The 17,731-nt window shown below is 45.2% G+C and overlaps 1 protein-coding gene across 10 annotated transcripts in view; it reads left to right on the forward strand.

Moving 5' to 3' along the window:
• Positions 1 to 17,731, forward strand: part of rapgef2b (Rap guanine nucleotide exchange factor 2b) — a 104,992-nt gene that overhangs the window by 76,855 nt on the left and 10,406 nt on the right. For 7 of the 10 annotated variants that reach the window (XM_076739403.1, XM_076739404.1, XM_076739407.1 and 4 more), the window contains 16 exons: positions 1,130 to 1,261; positions 5,671 to 5,848; positions 7,696 to 7,832; positions 8,685 to 8,843; positions 9,476 to 9,628; positions 9,724 to 9,888; positions 10,132 to 10,239; positions 10,342 to 10,545; positions 12,162 to 12,270; positions 12,761 to 13,037; positions 13,837 to 13,994; positions 15,509 to 15,749; positions 16,126 to 16,509; positions 16,721 to 16,932; positions 17,060 to 17,183; positions 17,635 to 17,658. In XM_076739403.1, coding sequence (XP_076595518.1) covers positions 1,130 to 1,261; positions 5,671 to 5,848; positions 7,696 to 7,832; positions 8,685 to 8,843; positions 9,476 to 9,628; positions 9,724 to 9,888; positions 10,132 to 10,239; positions 10,342 to 10,545; positions 12,162 to 12,270; positions 12,761 to 13,037; positions 13,837 to 13,994; positions 15,509 to 15,749; positions 16,126 to 16,509; positions 16,721 to 16,932; positions 17,060 to 17,183; positions 17,635 to 17,658 — 2,765 coding nt within the window. The remainder of the gene's footprint in view (positions 1 to 1,129; positions 1,262 to 5,670; positions 5,849 to 7,695; positions 7,833 to 8,684; positions 8,844 to 9,475; positions 9,629 to 9,723; positions 9,889 to 10,131; positions 10,240 to 10,341; positions 10,546 to 12,161; positions 12,271 to 12,760; positions 13,038 to 13,836; positions 13,995 to 15,508; positions 15,750 to 16,125; positions 16,510 to 16,720; positions 16,933 to 17,059; positions 17,184 to 17,634; positions 17,659 to 17,731) is intronic. The other 3 variants (XM_076739408.1, XM_076739409.1, XM_076739406.1) reach the window with 2 other exon arrangements.

Raw genomic sequence — 17,731 nt, forward strand, 5'->3', positions numbered from 1 at the left:
CTCAAACCATCAGTCGATTATCAAGTGTCATAGTTGCAGATGAATTTTCTGTCAGCCGTGTCATTATTTGAGCTCTGACTCTCCACATATGCGGAGCAGCGTGTCTTCAGATAAACCAGGAAAGCTGTTGCTGTGCTAACTGCTCTACTTGTTTTTGTTTCATTCATCTGCCTCTTAAAACGTCAGCAGGGGGTTTCTGATGTATTTTACATTTCAGGGTCATCTCCATAGACAAGTGGGTTGGCTCATTTATAATGTAATGTTAGCTAATTACAGCGGGGCTTTCTGGGACTTTATACAGTTTGAATTACTCAGAAAGGGTTTCCCCACATTACCGCCTGGTGTTCGTTTAGGTTATGTGAGTCGCGGGCTTTAATTAGGGTGTTTCCTTGATGTATGCAGCGCTTCTTGTTGGTTTGCTCAGTTCTTAAAAAAGAAGCTCCAGCACAGTTAGCAGCTAACCGCTAACAGCTGATATCAGGAGCAGGCACTTCACTTTTTAGCAGGTTTAGTGCGCTCTTTAATCAACACATAGAGGAGGAAGACTTTATTCAGTCCTGTGTTGTGTTAAATTGATAAATGTGTTTGACTGATTCTGTGAGTCGGATGATTTAATTAACTTCTCCTTTTTTCTGCCTTTCCTCGGCTTGGATAAGAAATTATGTGTAAAGTTGAGCTCTTGCAGTGGGACTAATTAATATTTTTCTTCTGTTAACATTGTATTATCACCGCTGCGGAATAAAGATAATCCCTAGTATTCATGAATAGAATTGAATTCATGAGTGTTTTTTAACTACTTTGCAGTTAAAATTAATGGGGCAATATTTTTTGTAGTTCGTGTATAATTCAAATGAAAAAATTCAATATATTCTTTCAACAGTTGCTGTTGAGTTCATCAAATATGTTGCTTAACCAGTGGTAACAAGGGCAAGGATTAAATGAAGCACAATAAAGATTAAAGAATGAAATACGCTTTATTTTCAGACACGCTGAAGGACAACATGCGGCTAAGTGTGTGTCCACATGGCTGGCAGTCAGCATGAGTGTTAGCGTGAGTGACCAGTGGCGGCGGCGGCTGAGCTGGCTGATACTGACCATCTGTGTGTATGTTGTGTGTGTGTATGTGCAGCTCCCCGCAGACTTCAGCAGACTTCACCTGGCCGACGGCTTGCACCCACAGGTGACCCACGTCTCCTCCAGCCACTCAGGATGTAGTATCACCAGCGACTCTGGAAGCAGCAGCCTGTCAGACATTTACCAGGTAAGGACGCCCCCCGTTGGCGCTGGATCCCCAGGTTGGACTCACCTGGATGGTTCTGCAGGTGGGAGTTTGTTAACCAGATGAACACCGAGCAGAGTCGTATAGTTGCTCATATGTAATTAAACCTCCCCCAGTCTAGCAAGGGTCGTTGTTCCTAAGATAATTTTATTTGTTTTTGCCTTTAAACCTGAAGGCAAAATCAACTCTCAGCTGGTAAAACTCTCACAAATATACCTCTTGGACCGCAGGTTAGTCTCATGAAGTAGGACAAGAGAATTTGGGAAAGAATGTAAAAGCTTGGCAGACGAATAGGCTCTGAGACACTAATAGGACACTGTCACTGCTCAGCAGGAGGCGAGCAGACAGGCTGGTGGCTGCTGGCAGGTGGTGCAGCAGCCTCCACCCTGGCTCCTGCTCTGCCTCTCACCACCTCAAAGCAGAGGTACAGAACTCCCGCCGAGCCGTGACGTACAATCTGGTGCGATAAGGAGCTTCATGAGCAGTCTTTGTGCTGAAATAATACACAGACTCTACAGAATGGGTTTTTGTGGATAGAGTGTGACTAAGGTAATAAATAAGTAACGCTGAAGGAGGAATACAGAAAATGTTTAAGAATTTCCAACCTTACCCCCCCCCAGAGGTGAATAAAGCTCGGTTTAGCTCAAAAGAACACACACACACACACACACACACACACACACACACACACACAATCTCGTGACTGTGGACGACGTGCCCCAAACCCTGCAACTAATCCTCTTAACACAGAGCACCCACCCTATTGGCTCCTAATTCTGTCACCTGCTGTGTGCCTGTTTGTGTGTTTGGGTGTGTGTTTGTGACTGCGCTCTGGGGCAGAATGGCGTTGCGTCGTACGGACCTCTTCTTGGCTTGTGTTTGCCGAGGTGTGAGATATTCAGCTCTATAATTGCGTGCCAGGCCTGTGTGAGCGTGCGTTACTGTAGAGATGTGTGTGTGTTTGTGTGTTTGGCCATGCTGTGGCTGGCTGGAGCAGGTTGAACAGGCTCTACTGTCCCCAATCTGTGATCCTGGTTTGAGAGCCATCTGCTAGCAGCTCCGTGTCTCCTGGTTTCAGTCTGAGACACGCTCGTGTCCTGTTTTCTCTTCCTTCCTCCTTTGCTGGATCCCTGCTCTGACAGCTTCTCGTCTACCTGTAGCAGCAGCTGCTCTGTCTCTTAGCGCTGTATCCACTCACACTTCTTGCCTTAACTTGCTTTGTCTCAATCTCTGCGTCACATGTGATCAAACTTGTCTGCTCAGCTCGGCGGCGAGCGACTTACCCGTGCGTGCCAGTGCTACATCTGGCTTACCTGTCGGAAGGCTTTGCCACTTTTCTTCAGTCCCACGTGCGTGCTTTCAAATGAGAGCTGAAACAATTAGTCAATTGATAGAAAATTAATCTGCAACTGTTTTGATAATCATTAAATCCTTTGAGTCCTTTTTCCAGCAGAAAAGCCAAATATTTCCTGGTTCAAGTGCCCCAGATTTGAGGATTTGCTTTGTTTTGTTTATGATAGTAAATAGGTAGTAAAATGGATATTTTGGGGGTTTGGATTTAGTTTGATCAAACTAGCAAGTTTAAGATGCCATTTTTGTCTCTGGGATATTGTGGAAGACATATTTCAACAGTTTTTTGACATTTTATAGACAAAAGGATTAAATCGATTAATTGAGGAAATAATCAGCAAGTTATGCGATAATGAAAATAATCCATAGTTGCAGCCCTGTTTCTGTTCAACAACAGTTTGCTTGCCAAGAGAAAGCTCCAACAGCAGTGATCCCTAATTCCCAATCAGTTACCAGCTGCATGTATGTCTTTGGGTTGTGATTAGTTTAAAGGAAAAACTTGTTTTTCATAGTTTTATTTGAATGTTTTCGAGGCCCGAGGAAGTGAAATGATTCAGTGATTCACAGGGATGTCTGAAAAGAAAATACTTCGCAGAAATATCCTCTGTCCTCTTAATCACTGCCCGGGGTTACTGCTGCAGCACCCCTGTGAGCAGGATTTAATGGCAGCTGTTAAATAACGGAGATAAGTTGTCTTCTGCTGTTATCAGTCTGTAGGGCTGAACTGCTTCTGATCACAAGCGCCTTCTCCACCAACGTTTGGACCACTCGCACTCAGCGCACAAAGTTAAGATGTACGAGCATTAAAAATGGAGAGAGGGATTAAAATTCATCTCCAACTATCCCAGCACGACTCCCCAAACTGTTTGTTTTACGCAACATTACTTTCTTATCGTTAGCTAAAGTTGCACCCTGCAGGTCTCAGAATTAATAATGTGGTGTATTAGATGTTTGTGGTCTTCATTGGGGGGTTTTTAAATAAACAGATCAGGGGAGACCTGGTTCATTACACTTGAGGCCACAGGAAGTGGCACAGAGAAATATGGTGTTAAATTTTCACTTTTATACGACAATTTCCACATTTAGCTGATGCTGGTATGAGTAGCTGAGCAGATTGAGGTACAGATTTCTGATGGGAAGCCCTGAATAGATGGACCACAGGCCCACCCTGCTGCTCTAATCTCCACAGCCTGCTTTGGCCTCTACAATTGATGCACCCTGTGAAGAGTCCCGCATCACTCTCACGTCACCGGCAACATGGTGCACTGTTTTGTGTCTGAATAAATCATGAAATTGGTCCTTCAGAAGGACTTTGAAAGCATTGATCCAAGAATAGCCCTGATGAAATATTAACAGCACCTGACTTGCCCACTGACTCTTAATGCTTACTGCACATTTATGGATTTTTGATGCATAGATGACACGAAAACGAGCGTGCGTGAGGATACGAAGGCACACAGGCGGCCTTTGTTTAAATTCAGCACGCTGGCTGTCAGATAAGTTATCTCCATGTGGTCTGTTAAGTGTTTTTACACCCTGTCAGAATCAAATCAAGTCACTGAGGCATCTTTGAAGGAATCTCCACCTCTCCTTTTGCTGATTTTTGTTTGTGCCTTAATATATTTTCTGCAGATAACAAGTGTGGTGAACCTGTCCAGTGTGTCCTCTGTCCATCTGTGGAAAATGAACGATGAATATGCAGCCGTCTGTGGTTTTAAGGCAAAGGGTGCCGAGGGAATGCTCCTCAAATTTCTGGAAGAAGTCCTTCAATTTTGATCCTAGATTTCTTTTCTTCTATTTTTATTGATTTATTCCATTTTGAGATGAGATAGACGATAATCTTGTACACTGCTGCTTCCTTAATCTGTGACTCTCCACCGTGAAAAGGCCTCAGCAGATCATCTGCCCCGCCCACCAGGGTGTGTGAGCCGGTGACGCCCAAATGGCCACTCAGACACCGGCCTGAATCATTAATGAGCCTTTTGCACATGGCGTTCGAGGAGAAATGACATAGGGTTTCTGTGAGAGACCGGGCACGGGGACTCTGAGCCTTGAAAAATTAAAAGCAGACTGACAGTCTGGGAGGTGAAGATGCGTCTGGCTCTGGGATTTTGCGGACAGTTTGCAAAGACAACCTTTTCTTCTCTTTCTGTTAAGAAGCTTGAGGTCGGGCACCTTGTTGAGGTAAGAGGGTTTGTTTTTGCACTGGGGCGGCGTAACAGGGCCGATGCTTTGTAGTTTCTCAGCTGCTTTGGTTTGTTCCGTGAGAAGGTTTCATGTTGTGTGAGCCTGAACCCGGCAGTATGGCCGCCTCTGTCATTTATAGAAATACTCTCTTTGATGATAGCAGAGGAACTCCATCAGTATCACTCCTGCACAATTCATTGCATTGCTTTCGCTCCTCATCTCAGTTCATTCTCTCAGCTTCACACATATTTCATCTCTGCTTTCAAAGAACAGGATCTGGCTGTGAGGCAGGCGGTGGAGTTTGCTGAGGGGGGAGAGGAGAGGAAAGTTAGGAGTTAATTAGCTTGTTACTATGCACAGCAGACTGTTTGGTATGCAGTGTTGATGCCTGTCTTTCTCATACTGTACTGAATACCTCTAATCTAGTTCATGAAATGGGTCAAATCGGCACAGCAGTTTTTCAGAGCCTCCTTTTTATTTTGCTTTTGGTTGGAAATGCGTGTGCTGCAGCTGATGTTTGTATTGTGAAATGATTTCAGCAGTGTGTGTATGCTACGCAACCTGCTCCTCTGTATCCTTGTTGTGCTGAATTTTTACACTGGCTGTTTGTCACTTTTTGGTCAGCAGCTACCAACATTTTATTCCCTTTATTGTTGTAATGAGCATGCAGGTCGGTGGTTCAGTGTCTCACTCAAAGACGTGGCTGTGGATGGACACACTGCTTCACCTGAACTGTTTGGTTATGGGCAGCCAGCTGTTTGCCAGCTGCTGATGCTGGATGGAGACACCAGATCCCTCACCATGTTTAGCTTTAATCACAGATAACTGACTGATGTCTCGTCTGCCGTTTGTAGGCCACAGAAAACGAACCAGGCGACATGGACCTGAGTGGCTTGCCAGAGACCGCCGTCGACTCGGAGGAGGACGACGATGAGGAGGACATCGAGCGAGCGTCGGACCCCCTCATGAGCCGGGACATCGTGCGGGACTGCCTGGAGAAGGACCCCATGGACAGAACCGACGATGACATCGGTGAGCACCCAGTCTGGGTTTTGTTGTCTTTTTCTAACAAACTGAATGTAGAACAGTGTTTGTGTCTCAGTGCAGCTTATGATTAGTGCTTTTGCAAGTAAAGTTACTTCACCACGCAGTGTTAACTTTTAAAAATATCCTATCTATTTCTGTGACGCCTCAGAGTCGCATCTTTGCACGACTTCTTAAGAGAGAGGGGTGTGTTTTCAAAGATATCAGTGAAAAACACAGGCAGCGTTGTTCCCGGCTGAGACAGTACTTCTTGTCCCAATTTTAGAATAATTTAGTGCTCTGTAAAAGCCCCCCCCCCTCTTCTTATTTAAATCGGTCACATTAAATTTACATTTGTCTGAAGCTTTCTTTGCTCTCTGCTCTCATTCACGATGTAGACTTTCGAGTAATTCTCAAAGCCACATCAGGCCTGCACTATCATATCCCTTAAAGCTATGACTCAACTCCAGTGATGATGATAGGCATGTTTAAAGAAAAAAAGAAGTACACACTCTCTGAGCTTAGCTACAGATGTGGACGGGGGGAGGATGATGCACTGGATGTAGAGAGTGAGTGCCAACCGTTCTCCCCCTCCCCCTCTTGGCTGATCTCCCCCCGCGGTACACCCCTCCCTCCGCCGGCAGGCTTTTCTAGGTCACTCCGGCACATCCTCTCGCCTCACCTCTCCCAGCACATTAAACTTTCAGTCCTTCCGCAGCTTCACACACGATGCTGTTGCCATGCCAAGCACAGGTCAGCCAGAACGCCAGACTGCTGCCGTCCAGCCAGAAGGGGAGTGCTGCCTGGTAGACGGGGAGACAGGACCTCAGTGTAGGGTGCTCCAGAATGTCTTGTGCCTTGGATTATACATAGCATTTCCCTTGGCAATACCCCCAGAATTAAAGCCGCTCACCCAAAGAATAAAACAACGTATTCATTTACTTACCACGCTCATGTTGTAGATTTGGTTTGACGTACTCGACTTTTAAATGATCCTGCTCTGAAATATCTTCCGTCATCGCAGCACAAAGGAGGTGAAAAGGATTTTGTATGTGCAGCAACTTCCTCTGGTTGCTCTGCATGATCCGCAGACCTCACTGAAGAAACTGCGTACCGTGAACTCTGTGATTAATCCAGTGAGAGCGAAATTGATTAATTAATATGCCAATCAACAGAAACTTAATTGCAGCCTCTGCTGTTTTGATAATTGTGCTAGTCAGCAAAAGTGATAGTTGCAGCTTTTCAGATGTGAGGATGTGCTGCTTTTCTTTGCCATATATGATAGTAAAGCAAACATCTCTTGAGTTTTGAACTGTTGGTTGAATAAAACCAGTAGAATGTTATGAGAAAATGGTCAGCAGATTAATGAACCAGGAGAATAATCATCGTTTTTCGTGTTTTTAGCCATACAGGGGAAACTCCACGCATCAAAGTCAGAAAATATGTTTTTTGGTAATTTTGGTGAGCTGACCCTTTAAGCTTGATCATGCTTGACAGATTACTCAATGTGATTTCAGCTTCAGCGGCCGCAGTGAACTTCTTTAACTCGCGCTGGGGTCATCGAGTGAAGTGTCAGCGATTATTCTTGGCTCGCCTTGAAACTTTCTATCAATGGAATGGATATTTGGCTTTATGTTATCCACATAATGATTCCTCTGTTGGCTTTTCGCTGTGGTGATGATCCATTTTGATGCTCGGCCTCCAGCTCGTGCCTTGTTGGCTGGAAGCGAGGGCACTTCAGGCTTGCCAAGAGCAGCGCTGCCTGTCCTCTTTCTCTCCTCTGGGTGTCAAGACTGTTTGCTCTTTTGCTCAACCTCATAACTTCCTCCGCTGTCTCTCCTCTGTCCCTCTCACAGAGCAATTACTGGAGTTCATGCATCAGCTGCCAGCATTTGCCAACATGACCATGTCAGTGAGGAGGGAACTCTGCGCCGTCATGGTTTTCGCTGTGGTTGAACGCGCCGGCACCATCGTTCTCAATGATGGGGAGGAGGTGTGTGCTACTGTATATTCACGCGCACACAAGCCCTGTCTTGTGACTTTGTCTCGCCTTTAATTCTGTCTATGTGTGTGCGTCTTTGTGGGAGCCGAACCTTAGCTTCACCCCTTCACACCAATGAATCTTTCGTCTTCCATTTGATTTTTTTTCTGCTCTATTAAACCTGAATGGCGGACATCCCTTATCGCCAGGCCTTTCTAGGATCCCTTAGGCAACTAAAGCGGGCATCACTTATTCTTTCTCTCTCTGGTGAGGACACGACATGAGTTTCAATGAGGACAATTTGCTTGTTTTTTTGCTGTGATGCACCCAAATAATAAAGAGCAGACCTTGCCTCGAAGGCCGGATCGCTTTAGTAAATGTCCGGTCATCGAGAATTCAGGGTTCGTTGAGCATATTGCTGCTGTCGGGGTAAAAGATGTGAATCACAAGCATGTCCGCTTTTCAGGAATTCTTGAAAACATCCTCATTTTTAACTTAATCCCTCAAAAGAATAAAAGATACTCATTTTCTTCTTGTAAATCAAAATGCATTGCTTCTGACAATACTTAGAGTTTATTTCAACTCCCTATCACAGTTAGTGCTATTTTTGTAGCCCTCTGAGGGAAGTAAAAAACCATCTGTTAGTGCGGCAGTCCGCTTGTAGTTTCTGCATATGCTTCTTTTTGATAAATAACTTTGACTCATTAAGCGACACCAGCTGTTGGGAATATTACTTGACTGATCTTAATGTGATCTACAAAGCTGTTATTGTCGTGGTGTATTTCTCTTTTCTTTCCTCTTTTTCCAACATATTGCTTGTTTTCTTTTTGTGTTCTTTTAACATCTAATGTGTTTGGGCTCCAGCTGGACTCGTGGTCGGTGATCCTGAACGGTTCGGTGGAGGTGACGTACCCCGACAGCCGGACGGAGATCTTGTGCATGGGGAACAGTTTCGGGGTGTCACCAACCATGGAGAAGGAATACATGAAGGGCGTCATGAAGACCAAGGTGGACGACTGCCAGGTAGGATCTGAATTTTCCTGCCTAGCAGTATCAGCGGGTTGCGGTTAACCGGTCCATTTCATCTGCATCTCAGTGTGAAAAGCAGAGCACAGACGCTGACATCTTAAGATATTAAATCCCACTGTGACCCACTCCATGCTGACAGTGTTTGCACTCATGACATTGAAAGCAGCTTTGAGAAGCAGCATCCACTTAAATGTGGGAAGCAACCATTTTGAAAGAGAATAGGCCAGTTCATGTAAAGAGCAAGATCGTGTAATTTGCACCATATATTTAATTGGAATAAAGTGCTAAACATGAAAGTGAAGACACTGAAATGTTTTTAGTCCTTGAATCACCAGGAGCCGAGCTCATCAGGCTCAGTGGCTGAGATGAGAAAATCTTTGGTTTTAATTAGGGAAAGCCCTTTTTTCATAATTCATCAGCAGGGATAGTAAAGTTGCTGTGCAGAATTTCTTTCTAGCTAGCTGTTATCAGTGGTGTTAATTTGTTCTTTCAATCTCTGATGTGAAGGCACTGAGATCCAGTAACAGAAATATCCTACATGTTTGAAATATATGCAACTGCAGTACTGTTAAGCATGGACGATAAATATGTTTTCTATCTCTCTGGTTTTCCCTCGTCTTGTCCAGTTTGTGTGTATAGCCCAGCAGGACTACTGCTGCATCCTCAACCAGGTAGAGAAGAACATGCAGAAGGTCGAAGAGGAAGGGGAGATAGTTATGGTGAAGGAACACCGCGAACTGGACCGCACTGGCACCAGGAAAGGACATATCGTTATCAAGGTGACAAATCAACACATGAGAGCTGATCTTTGCAGGCCAATCACGTTGCATGAAAGGTTATTTTAAGACAATAACACCATAATTCTAAACCTCAGGGCACACCGGAGCGTCTCACCATGCACCTGGTGGAGGAACACTCAGTGGTGGACCCCACCTACATCGAGGACTTCCTGTTGACCTACAGGACCTTCCTCTCCAGCCCCATGGTCGTGGGCAAGAAGCTCCTGGAGTGGTTCCACGACCCCAGTCTCAGGGACAAGGTATGAGAGCAGGGAGAGAGAGAGTATACTTTCATGAGCTGATGAAATAATTTGGCATTAATCAGAGACAGCATGTCTAAAGGAAATGGAGACTATATGCTGCAGTTACACACAAGTCAATGCAAACACTGAGGTTTTCCACGAACCCACAGACATTCTTAGGTTAGGATGTAAACTGCTTAATCCGCACACACTTCTAGCCAAACCATATGTTGACCTGTGCTGATCATGTGATTGCTCCAGGTTACACGGGTAGTCTTGCTGTGGGTAAACAATCACTTCAATGACTTTGAGGGTGACCCTGCCATGACTCACTTTCTGGAAGAGTTTGAAAACAATCTGGAGAAAGAAGTAAGTAAAACAGCTGCACAGGGACTCCCCACATGCGAAAATGTGTCACGTGTTTGCCTTTTACTGCACTTCCCTCACATCTGGGTTGTATTTTCTTTCCAGAAAATGTGTGGGCACCTCAGACTGTTAAATATAGCTTGCGCTGCTAAAGCCAAGCCGCGGCTGGTGACACTGACCAAGCCGTCCAGGGACTCTCCTCTGGCCTTCAGCCTCCTCGGAGGTCAGGAGAAAGGTTTCCGCATCTTCATCGATGCTGTGGAGCCGGGGAGCAAGGCAGCAGAAGTCGGCCTTAAGCGTGGAGATCAGGTAAGATGTCACTGCATCGTATAATTGATGTCTCACTCAAGGACTCCTCCGCCGTGCTTCCTGACGTTATCTTCTTCACCATCTAATGTGTACATGCAGCAGCACATGGCCTCCAAGTTCCAGTTTTTTATTCACTGTAATCAGACACTCTGCCAAAAAATACACTTTCTACATTTTCTTAAATTCCTTTAAAATCTTTGGTACATTTGTTATATGAGTCTGGACAGACATGGATGGAAACTGCAGCTTGATTGGTTGGTGGAGGCAAACAACCACGAGGAGGTAATTCTAGTTTTTGTCTGCAGGCTACAGTTCTGAGGAGAAACCCGTCCTGTCACACAGACCAGCGCTTGAATTGCTCTTTTTTTCTCGTGTTGAAGTTCATTTTTGTAGTGAAATTGGTTTTACATTTTACTAGCATTAAAAAGGTTTTAAAAAAGGGGGGGGGGGGTCTTAAATTGAACTTGCCAGTAGCTGCGGGTAGCCTGTGTTGGCTTTCTCCCCACAACTTGACTTCTCCACTGTTTTCACACTCGGCAGTCCTCGCGGCTTTAAGCAAAGTCCCTTAATCCTTGAAACCATCTTGAGAGTGTCTGGATGCGAGTTAAGCTCTCTTGACTCCAAACATCCCCTGCAGCTGTTTCCCCAAAAGGAAGCGGAGAAGCTGACATCCTTGGAAGCATTCACAATCTCAAACTCGCTCACACCTTCCATTTTTTAACAGCTTTCAGTCACTATCATCATTCACTCTGGACCTATCATTCCAGGGCTTCAGTATTAGCGCCATTTGTTCAGTCATTCAGCCATTAGCAGCGGTTTCTTTCATCATGAACTCCAAGCAAGTCTCACTAATCGCTGCTGATCCCAAAACAGACACTTGGTGTTGTAAGTCAGTGTTTACTGGCCTCACAGCAGCAGAGGATGGCCTGTGCTGATGCTACAGTCAGAGGTGATTTCCTCTTCCACTAAAGAGGAAGTGGCAAATGCTGGTTAGCAGATTGTGTTGAAATGCAAATATCCGGCCCCTATACAAAGGCCAAGCTGTTAAGACAAAGACGAGACCGTTTGAAGGTGACACGGCCCACATTAATGTCAAAACCATGTGTCGGACTAAATGCCATGATGTGTAACATGCCAGAGGACTGCAGTTTAACGCCTCTCTGTTCTCTGGATAGAATCATTACCTGTAACATTTTCTTCAGTTCAGGGTTCAACGCTTTGTGCACAGATCCAATATGGCATTCAGTCTGACATGGCATGGTGACAACTGAGGCAGAAAATACATTGAGTACATTGAGTACAGGTTTTTCTTCCACCAGTGCAGCAGTGTGACTCCTAATCCGCATGCATAACTTTGGATCAGGTAGCTGTAGCTTTACATTTGGTTTATTTTTATCAGAGAGTCCCCCCCCCCCCGCCGCCGCCATACTCTACTGAGACAAAGAGATACAAAAACTGACTGTCTCATTCTTGGGAAGGCACAGAAGGCAAAGTCCTGTAGAGATTCACCCCCTTAACCCTTCAGACCACACTGTGTAATGCTATTGTTAGTGATATATTAGGTCTATGTTATGGACACTTTGGTATAATGACGTATTTCTTCTGTCTCACTGCAGATCTTGGAGGTCAACGGGCAGAACTTTGAGAATGTCCAGCTCAGCAAAGCCAACGAGATCCTGAAGAACAACACCCACTTGTCCATAACTGTGAAAACAAACCTTTTAGGTAAAGGTCTTGGCTATCAAACCTTGTAAATATGTTGTGAGATATGGTGCTTTTTATCCTTTACCCATGAAGTCAGTGGCTCCCAATCTGGCAGTCGGGACCCCCACAAGAGGTGGAGGATAAAGGGGTGGGAGGTGATTAGCAGGAGACAGAAGCAGTCTCAAATAATTCAAATATAGCAATGACAGTTGATCTGTGAGGTGGGATCCCAGGAGGACACTGCTTGATTTTAAGAGGCTACAAACCAAAAGGACTGTGAACTAGTGTTTTAAATCAGTTACAACCAGACTCGGTAATTCGAACCAAGAGAGGTCCTGCGTCCTGGTATTTAATAAAACAGACAGAAGTACTTGGAAGCTAAAAGAAGAGAGGGAGACTGCGCAAATTCCTGTGGTAGCAGTCACCATGAATGATTTTTATAGTATTTTTAATCATAAGTATATTGCTCTCCCCTTTCCCACATTTTGATCTCCTCCCTCCATTTGTCCAGTGTTTAAAGAGCTGCTAACCAGGCCAGAGCACGACCATGATTTGGATGGTGAGGAGGAACACGACAGAAAGAACGGCGCACCCCACCTCCCGAAGATCGGAGACATCAAGAAGGCCAGCCGCTACTCCATCCCCGACCTGGCGGTGGACGTGGAGCAGGTGATGGGCCTGGAGAAGGTCAGCAAGAAAGCAAAGACCAACACGGTGGGAGGACGCAACAAGCTGAAGAAGATCTTCGACAAGACACTCACCAGCATCCTGCCTCCTAAACCATACAAGTAATAAGACCTAAATAACCTGTATTCACTTACCAAGATCATTGTACCTAAATGTAGGAGCTAGACGCCATAGCTGACAGATGACTTTGAGAGGTGAATGTTTTAGTTCTGTATACTGCATATTTATACAGAACTTATGTACTTTTCACCAAACAAGCAGGTCTGTGATTGTTCCATATCAAAAGGATACTAAAGGCATGAGAGAGACAGAAAATGTGATGTTGGGGAGTCGAAGATAGTTTTCCTTTGAAGTTTTGATTGATCCTGTGCGGTGTGCAGAGAGGAAGCGGTGCTTGTTTTCATCATCTGATTGCGACTGATTGGGCTGTTCGTCTCTACGTTTCGACGATTTTCTTTTTTCCTCGCATTGCGACGCGCTGCTCTGATTGATGCGAAGCGAACGCGCCATGTGACTGATCAATCAATCACTCACTTGCTGAGCTGCATCAGACAAATCCTACTGATGCCATTGCAGCCCGTAGCTGATGATGACTCAAGTCACGTTTGTAAAAGTTTTCAGTTTTTGCACCTCGTTCCAGAGGACAGCGTGATTCTCATTCAGTTATCCTGATGATCCAGCTCCAGGTTCTGCTCACAGACCCGAACATAAACTGCCATCGCACCAGTCATCCAGCGTTAGGTGTGAATGTGGTGTAATTCTTTCAGAATACAGTCGATGCATTACACAGCCAGAGGCGTCCACAGCTTCCAGCTCCTGCCAGCTCTAATATCGCCCCCTGCCTTTTGATTACAGAACTACTACCTCACCCCTCCCATGCTCTCCCTCTTGTTTCCATAGTGACGTTTGCGTGGGCCAATCGCAGGACGACAGCATTGTGGGGATGAAGCAGTCCAAACAGATCCCACCACCTCTGCCCGTCAGCGGAAACCTGTCGTCGTCAAACCCAGACCTTCTGCAGTCTCACCACCGCATCCTCGACTTCAACAACCAGCCTGGTGTGTATTAAACATTTGACACCATCACTGGCAAATAAGATATAAAAAATATGATTTTGTCCTTTATTAAAATAGTTTTTTTAAGGCTAATTTGCGTTAGCAGCCATTGAAGCCCTCTCACACCATTCATAGGCACTTCACAGGCCTATTCCTCATATCCTCAAATCCTCCTCTCTTATAAAAGTGAAGCCACACTATTGAACATACAAACAATAAAGCATAGCCTAAATCAGACCACTGTGTTACTTGTCCAGCATGTTTTTCTTCTATAGTTAACATCCAAACAGTTCAAGGGATGTTAGAGCAAATAATGTTTTAATTAGCCTACATTTCATTATCTTACATACCACGCTATGCTCTACGTTGAAATATCCAAACAAAGCTGCTCCCTTGTTTACGTCACAGAGATCAGCAGCTGGTGAGGATGCTGATGTTATGCCTGTGACATCTAGCTTTAGCTGTTATATCAGGCTCCCAGTTATCAAGTACATACAGTATGTAAGACTCTTTTACAGGGTTTGCATTTTAAAATGTGTCACAGGGAAACATCAGCTGAAGACAGACTTCTCAGCTGATTCAAGGGGTTTAATCATTAGCATTAGCTTACAGTAGCTAGCTACATTTACTAAGCCTGCTGGTGAGAGTCGTTATTTTAGCCGACTAAAAGCACAGTCGTCAGCCAGAAACGAGGAGCCTGCTTTTGTTTATTACTGTAAAGAATAAAAGACCTAGTGTTTCAAAGATTACTGCAGTACTTGGTGGTAAACTCCATATGTGCAGTGCAAGAACGGACGGCTTGACAGGCATAGCAAGAGTAACTAAGGAGGGCGGAGCTGAGCGAAAGGTCTAATCTGTCAATCTTAGTAGCAATAAGACCGAATACAACCTGCCTAAATCTCACAGTATATACTCTCACATCATCCAACCTCCCTATAAGTTTTATTTACCCTGCTGACTGTAAGTAGAACCAGTGGTAGAAATACGCCTTCTATATTTCTGTTTTCATTAACTCCTGTCCATCACATGTCGTTTGTGCTCTTCCAGTCCCAGTCGTACTGAGTGAGTATCTTCTCTCCCCGTGTTCCTGCCTCTCTCAGCACAGTCAGGTTTTTGTCAGTGCTGTCAGCCTCTATGTCACAGACATTAATCAGCCGCTGTACTGCAGTTTGTACACGTAACGTAAACTCAGTTAATCTGCATTCATGCCTGTGAGCACTAACTGAGAAAAGCTAACAGCATTGCACTGACTGCTGACCGTTCCAAATCGTCTGTGGGCACATGGGTGTTGATTTGTAATGGAGATTTTGGGTCATGTGATCTGTGGGGTTGTGTTCCTGATCAAACTAATGAATTATCCATCACATCCCAAAGATGCTGGGTGTTTCTGCTGGGACTGATGGGAAGATGGACTTGAAAATCTTGTTGCATAGTGACATTCAGACAGCTCATACCTGTGAGTAAAAACTATGCCGATAAGGAGGCATTTATGCTCATTATGAACTCTGCACCCCCAGATATGTCGGACCAGGTTTTACGCGTCTTCAAGGCGGACCAGCAGTCTCGATACATCATGATCGGGAAGGACACGACAGCGAAGGAGGTGGTGGCCCAGGCCATCAGGGAGTTCGCCCTGACTGCGGCAGCAGAGGCCTATTCGCTGTGTGAAGTATCCGTCACGCCGGAGGGCGTCATCAAACAGAGGAGGCTACCAGACCAGCTGTCTAAACTCGCCGACAGGATTCAACTGAGCGGCAGGTAATGACGTCTGTAGGATTATTTCTTTCCTTCCTCTCCTTGTTCTCCTTCCTTACATGAACGTAACATAATTGAGCTGTCATTTTAGCCAGTTCTCCTATGCTGCAGATTTTTAACCTCAAGAGACCGCCCTGGTTAAATAAAGGTCACATAACACTAAATAAGTGCTGCCGTCAACAGTTATTTTCATTATTTATTAACTTCTATTGATCGTTCAGTCTAAAACATGTCCAATAAAATAAAATGTCTTCACTTTATTATTTTATAAAATGGAGAAAATAAGTAAAGTGTTAACCATTGTGGCATGATTTTAATGATCAATCTCTTACTAGAATTGTTAATTTACAGTTTTTTCTACCTTCTCCTCTATCATCAGATACTACTTAAAGAGCAACATGGAGACAGAGACGTTATGTTCAGATGAGGACGCTCAGGACCTCCTGCGAGAAGGCCAGATCTCTCTGTTGCAGCTCAGCACGGTGGAGGTGGCCACGCAGCTCTCCATGCGGGCTTTTGAACTTTTCTGTGCCATCGAGCCCACCGAGTACATCGATGACCTGTTCAAGCTGCGCTCTAAGACGGGCTCGGTCAGCCTGAAGCGCTTCGAGGAGGCCATCAACCACGAGACCTTCTGGGTGGCCACCGAGGTGACGCGGGAGCCCAACCAGCTCAAACGCATGAAGACCGTCAAGCACTTCATCAAGATCGCCCTGCACTGCCGCGAGTGCAAGAACTTCAACTCCATGTTCGCCATCATCAGGTGAGACGGGGAGTAATGATGTCATACTGTTGATGCTGAGTGGATATCTTGATTTCATTAACAAATTCTGTTGTGATTTTGGTCTTCACCTTTCCTGTGTAATCACTATTTGTTGTTATATCTCCATGTAGTTTTGAGGTTTGACCAAGTCCCTTAGGTGTTGTCACGTCTACAGAAATTAATTTTATCATTGTTGTTTATCATTGTTCAGCGGTCTGAACCTGGCTCCAGTCTCCAGACTGAGGGGGACGTGGGAGAAGCTACCTAGCAAGTATGAGAAGCTGTTCGGGGACCTGCAGGACCTCTTCGACCCCTCGAGAAACATGGCCAAGTACAGGAATGTCCTCAACAATCAGAACCTCCAGCCACCAATCATCCCCCTGTTCCCCGTCATCAAGAAGGACCTCACCTTCCTACATGAAGGTAGGTGACATGAAAATGTCAGAATAAGGTCCGGTCTTAACGTGGAAGGCAGGATGAGGTGTTCGTAGCTGCAGTCCTCCTGATCGGTACTGTCTTTAGTATTCACCTTCTTCTCCCCGTTTCTCAGGCAATGACTCTAAAGTGGATGGCCTGGTGAACTTCGAGAAGCTGAGGATGATTGCCAAAGAAATCCGCCATGTCGGTCGCATGGCCTCCGTCAACATGGACCCGGCCCTCATGTTCCGGACCAGGTAAGACACCTTTTCAAAAACCAGGCTTTAGCTTCATAATGATCCTCCACCGTGTCTGTAGGACCAGTCAGCAGTCCACTGACTAACCAAGCTCTTTGGGGTTAGCCGGTTCACATAGATCCTGTAAAGATTTCTGCATCACGCTTTTCTTTCAAGCAGCTGTTCCCTCTGGCAACTGTTTCCTCTGGCAACTGTTTCCCTATACACATTGTTGGCACAAGATGTGCACCGTGCTCCCGTGAAAGTGTGTCTTTGTCTAATGATGTCACTTCCTAGCGGTGTTACCATTTGACTTCCTCTCCTCTGACTTTCACGTGGGTCTTTGGTGAAATTGCTTCTCTTTGGTGATCTTGGTGGTCTTTCCTGTCCTAAGCTTTGTCTCCTTCTCTCTTTCTCTACTCGTCCACCCTTTTCCCTCCATGCTTCTCTGTTCATGGCACCCACCCTCTAGGAAGAAGAAATGGAGAAGTTTAGGGTAAGTTTGGTGACCCTACAACCTTTTGCCCTGCCTGCACCACGGCCATGTTTTTGCGTGCTTCTTTTCTGAA

The sequence above is a fragment of the Chaetodon auriga genome, chromosome 9, assembly GCF_051107435.1.
Source record: "Chaetodon auriga isolate fChaAug3 chromosome 9, fChaAug3.hap1, whole genome shotgun sequence".
In the NCBI taxonomy this organism is placed as follows: Eukaryota; Metazoa; Chordata; class Actinopteri; order Chaetodontiformes; family Chaetodontidae; genus Chaetodon; species Chaetodon auriga.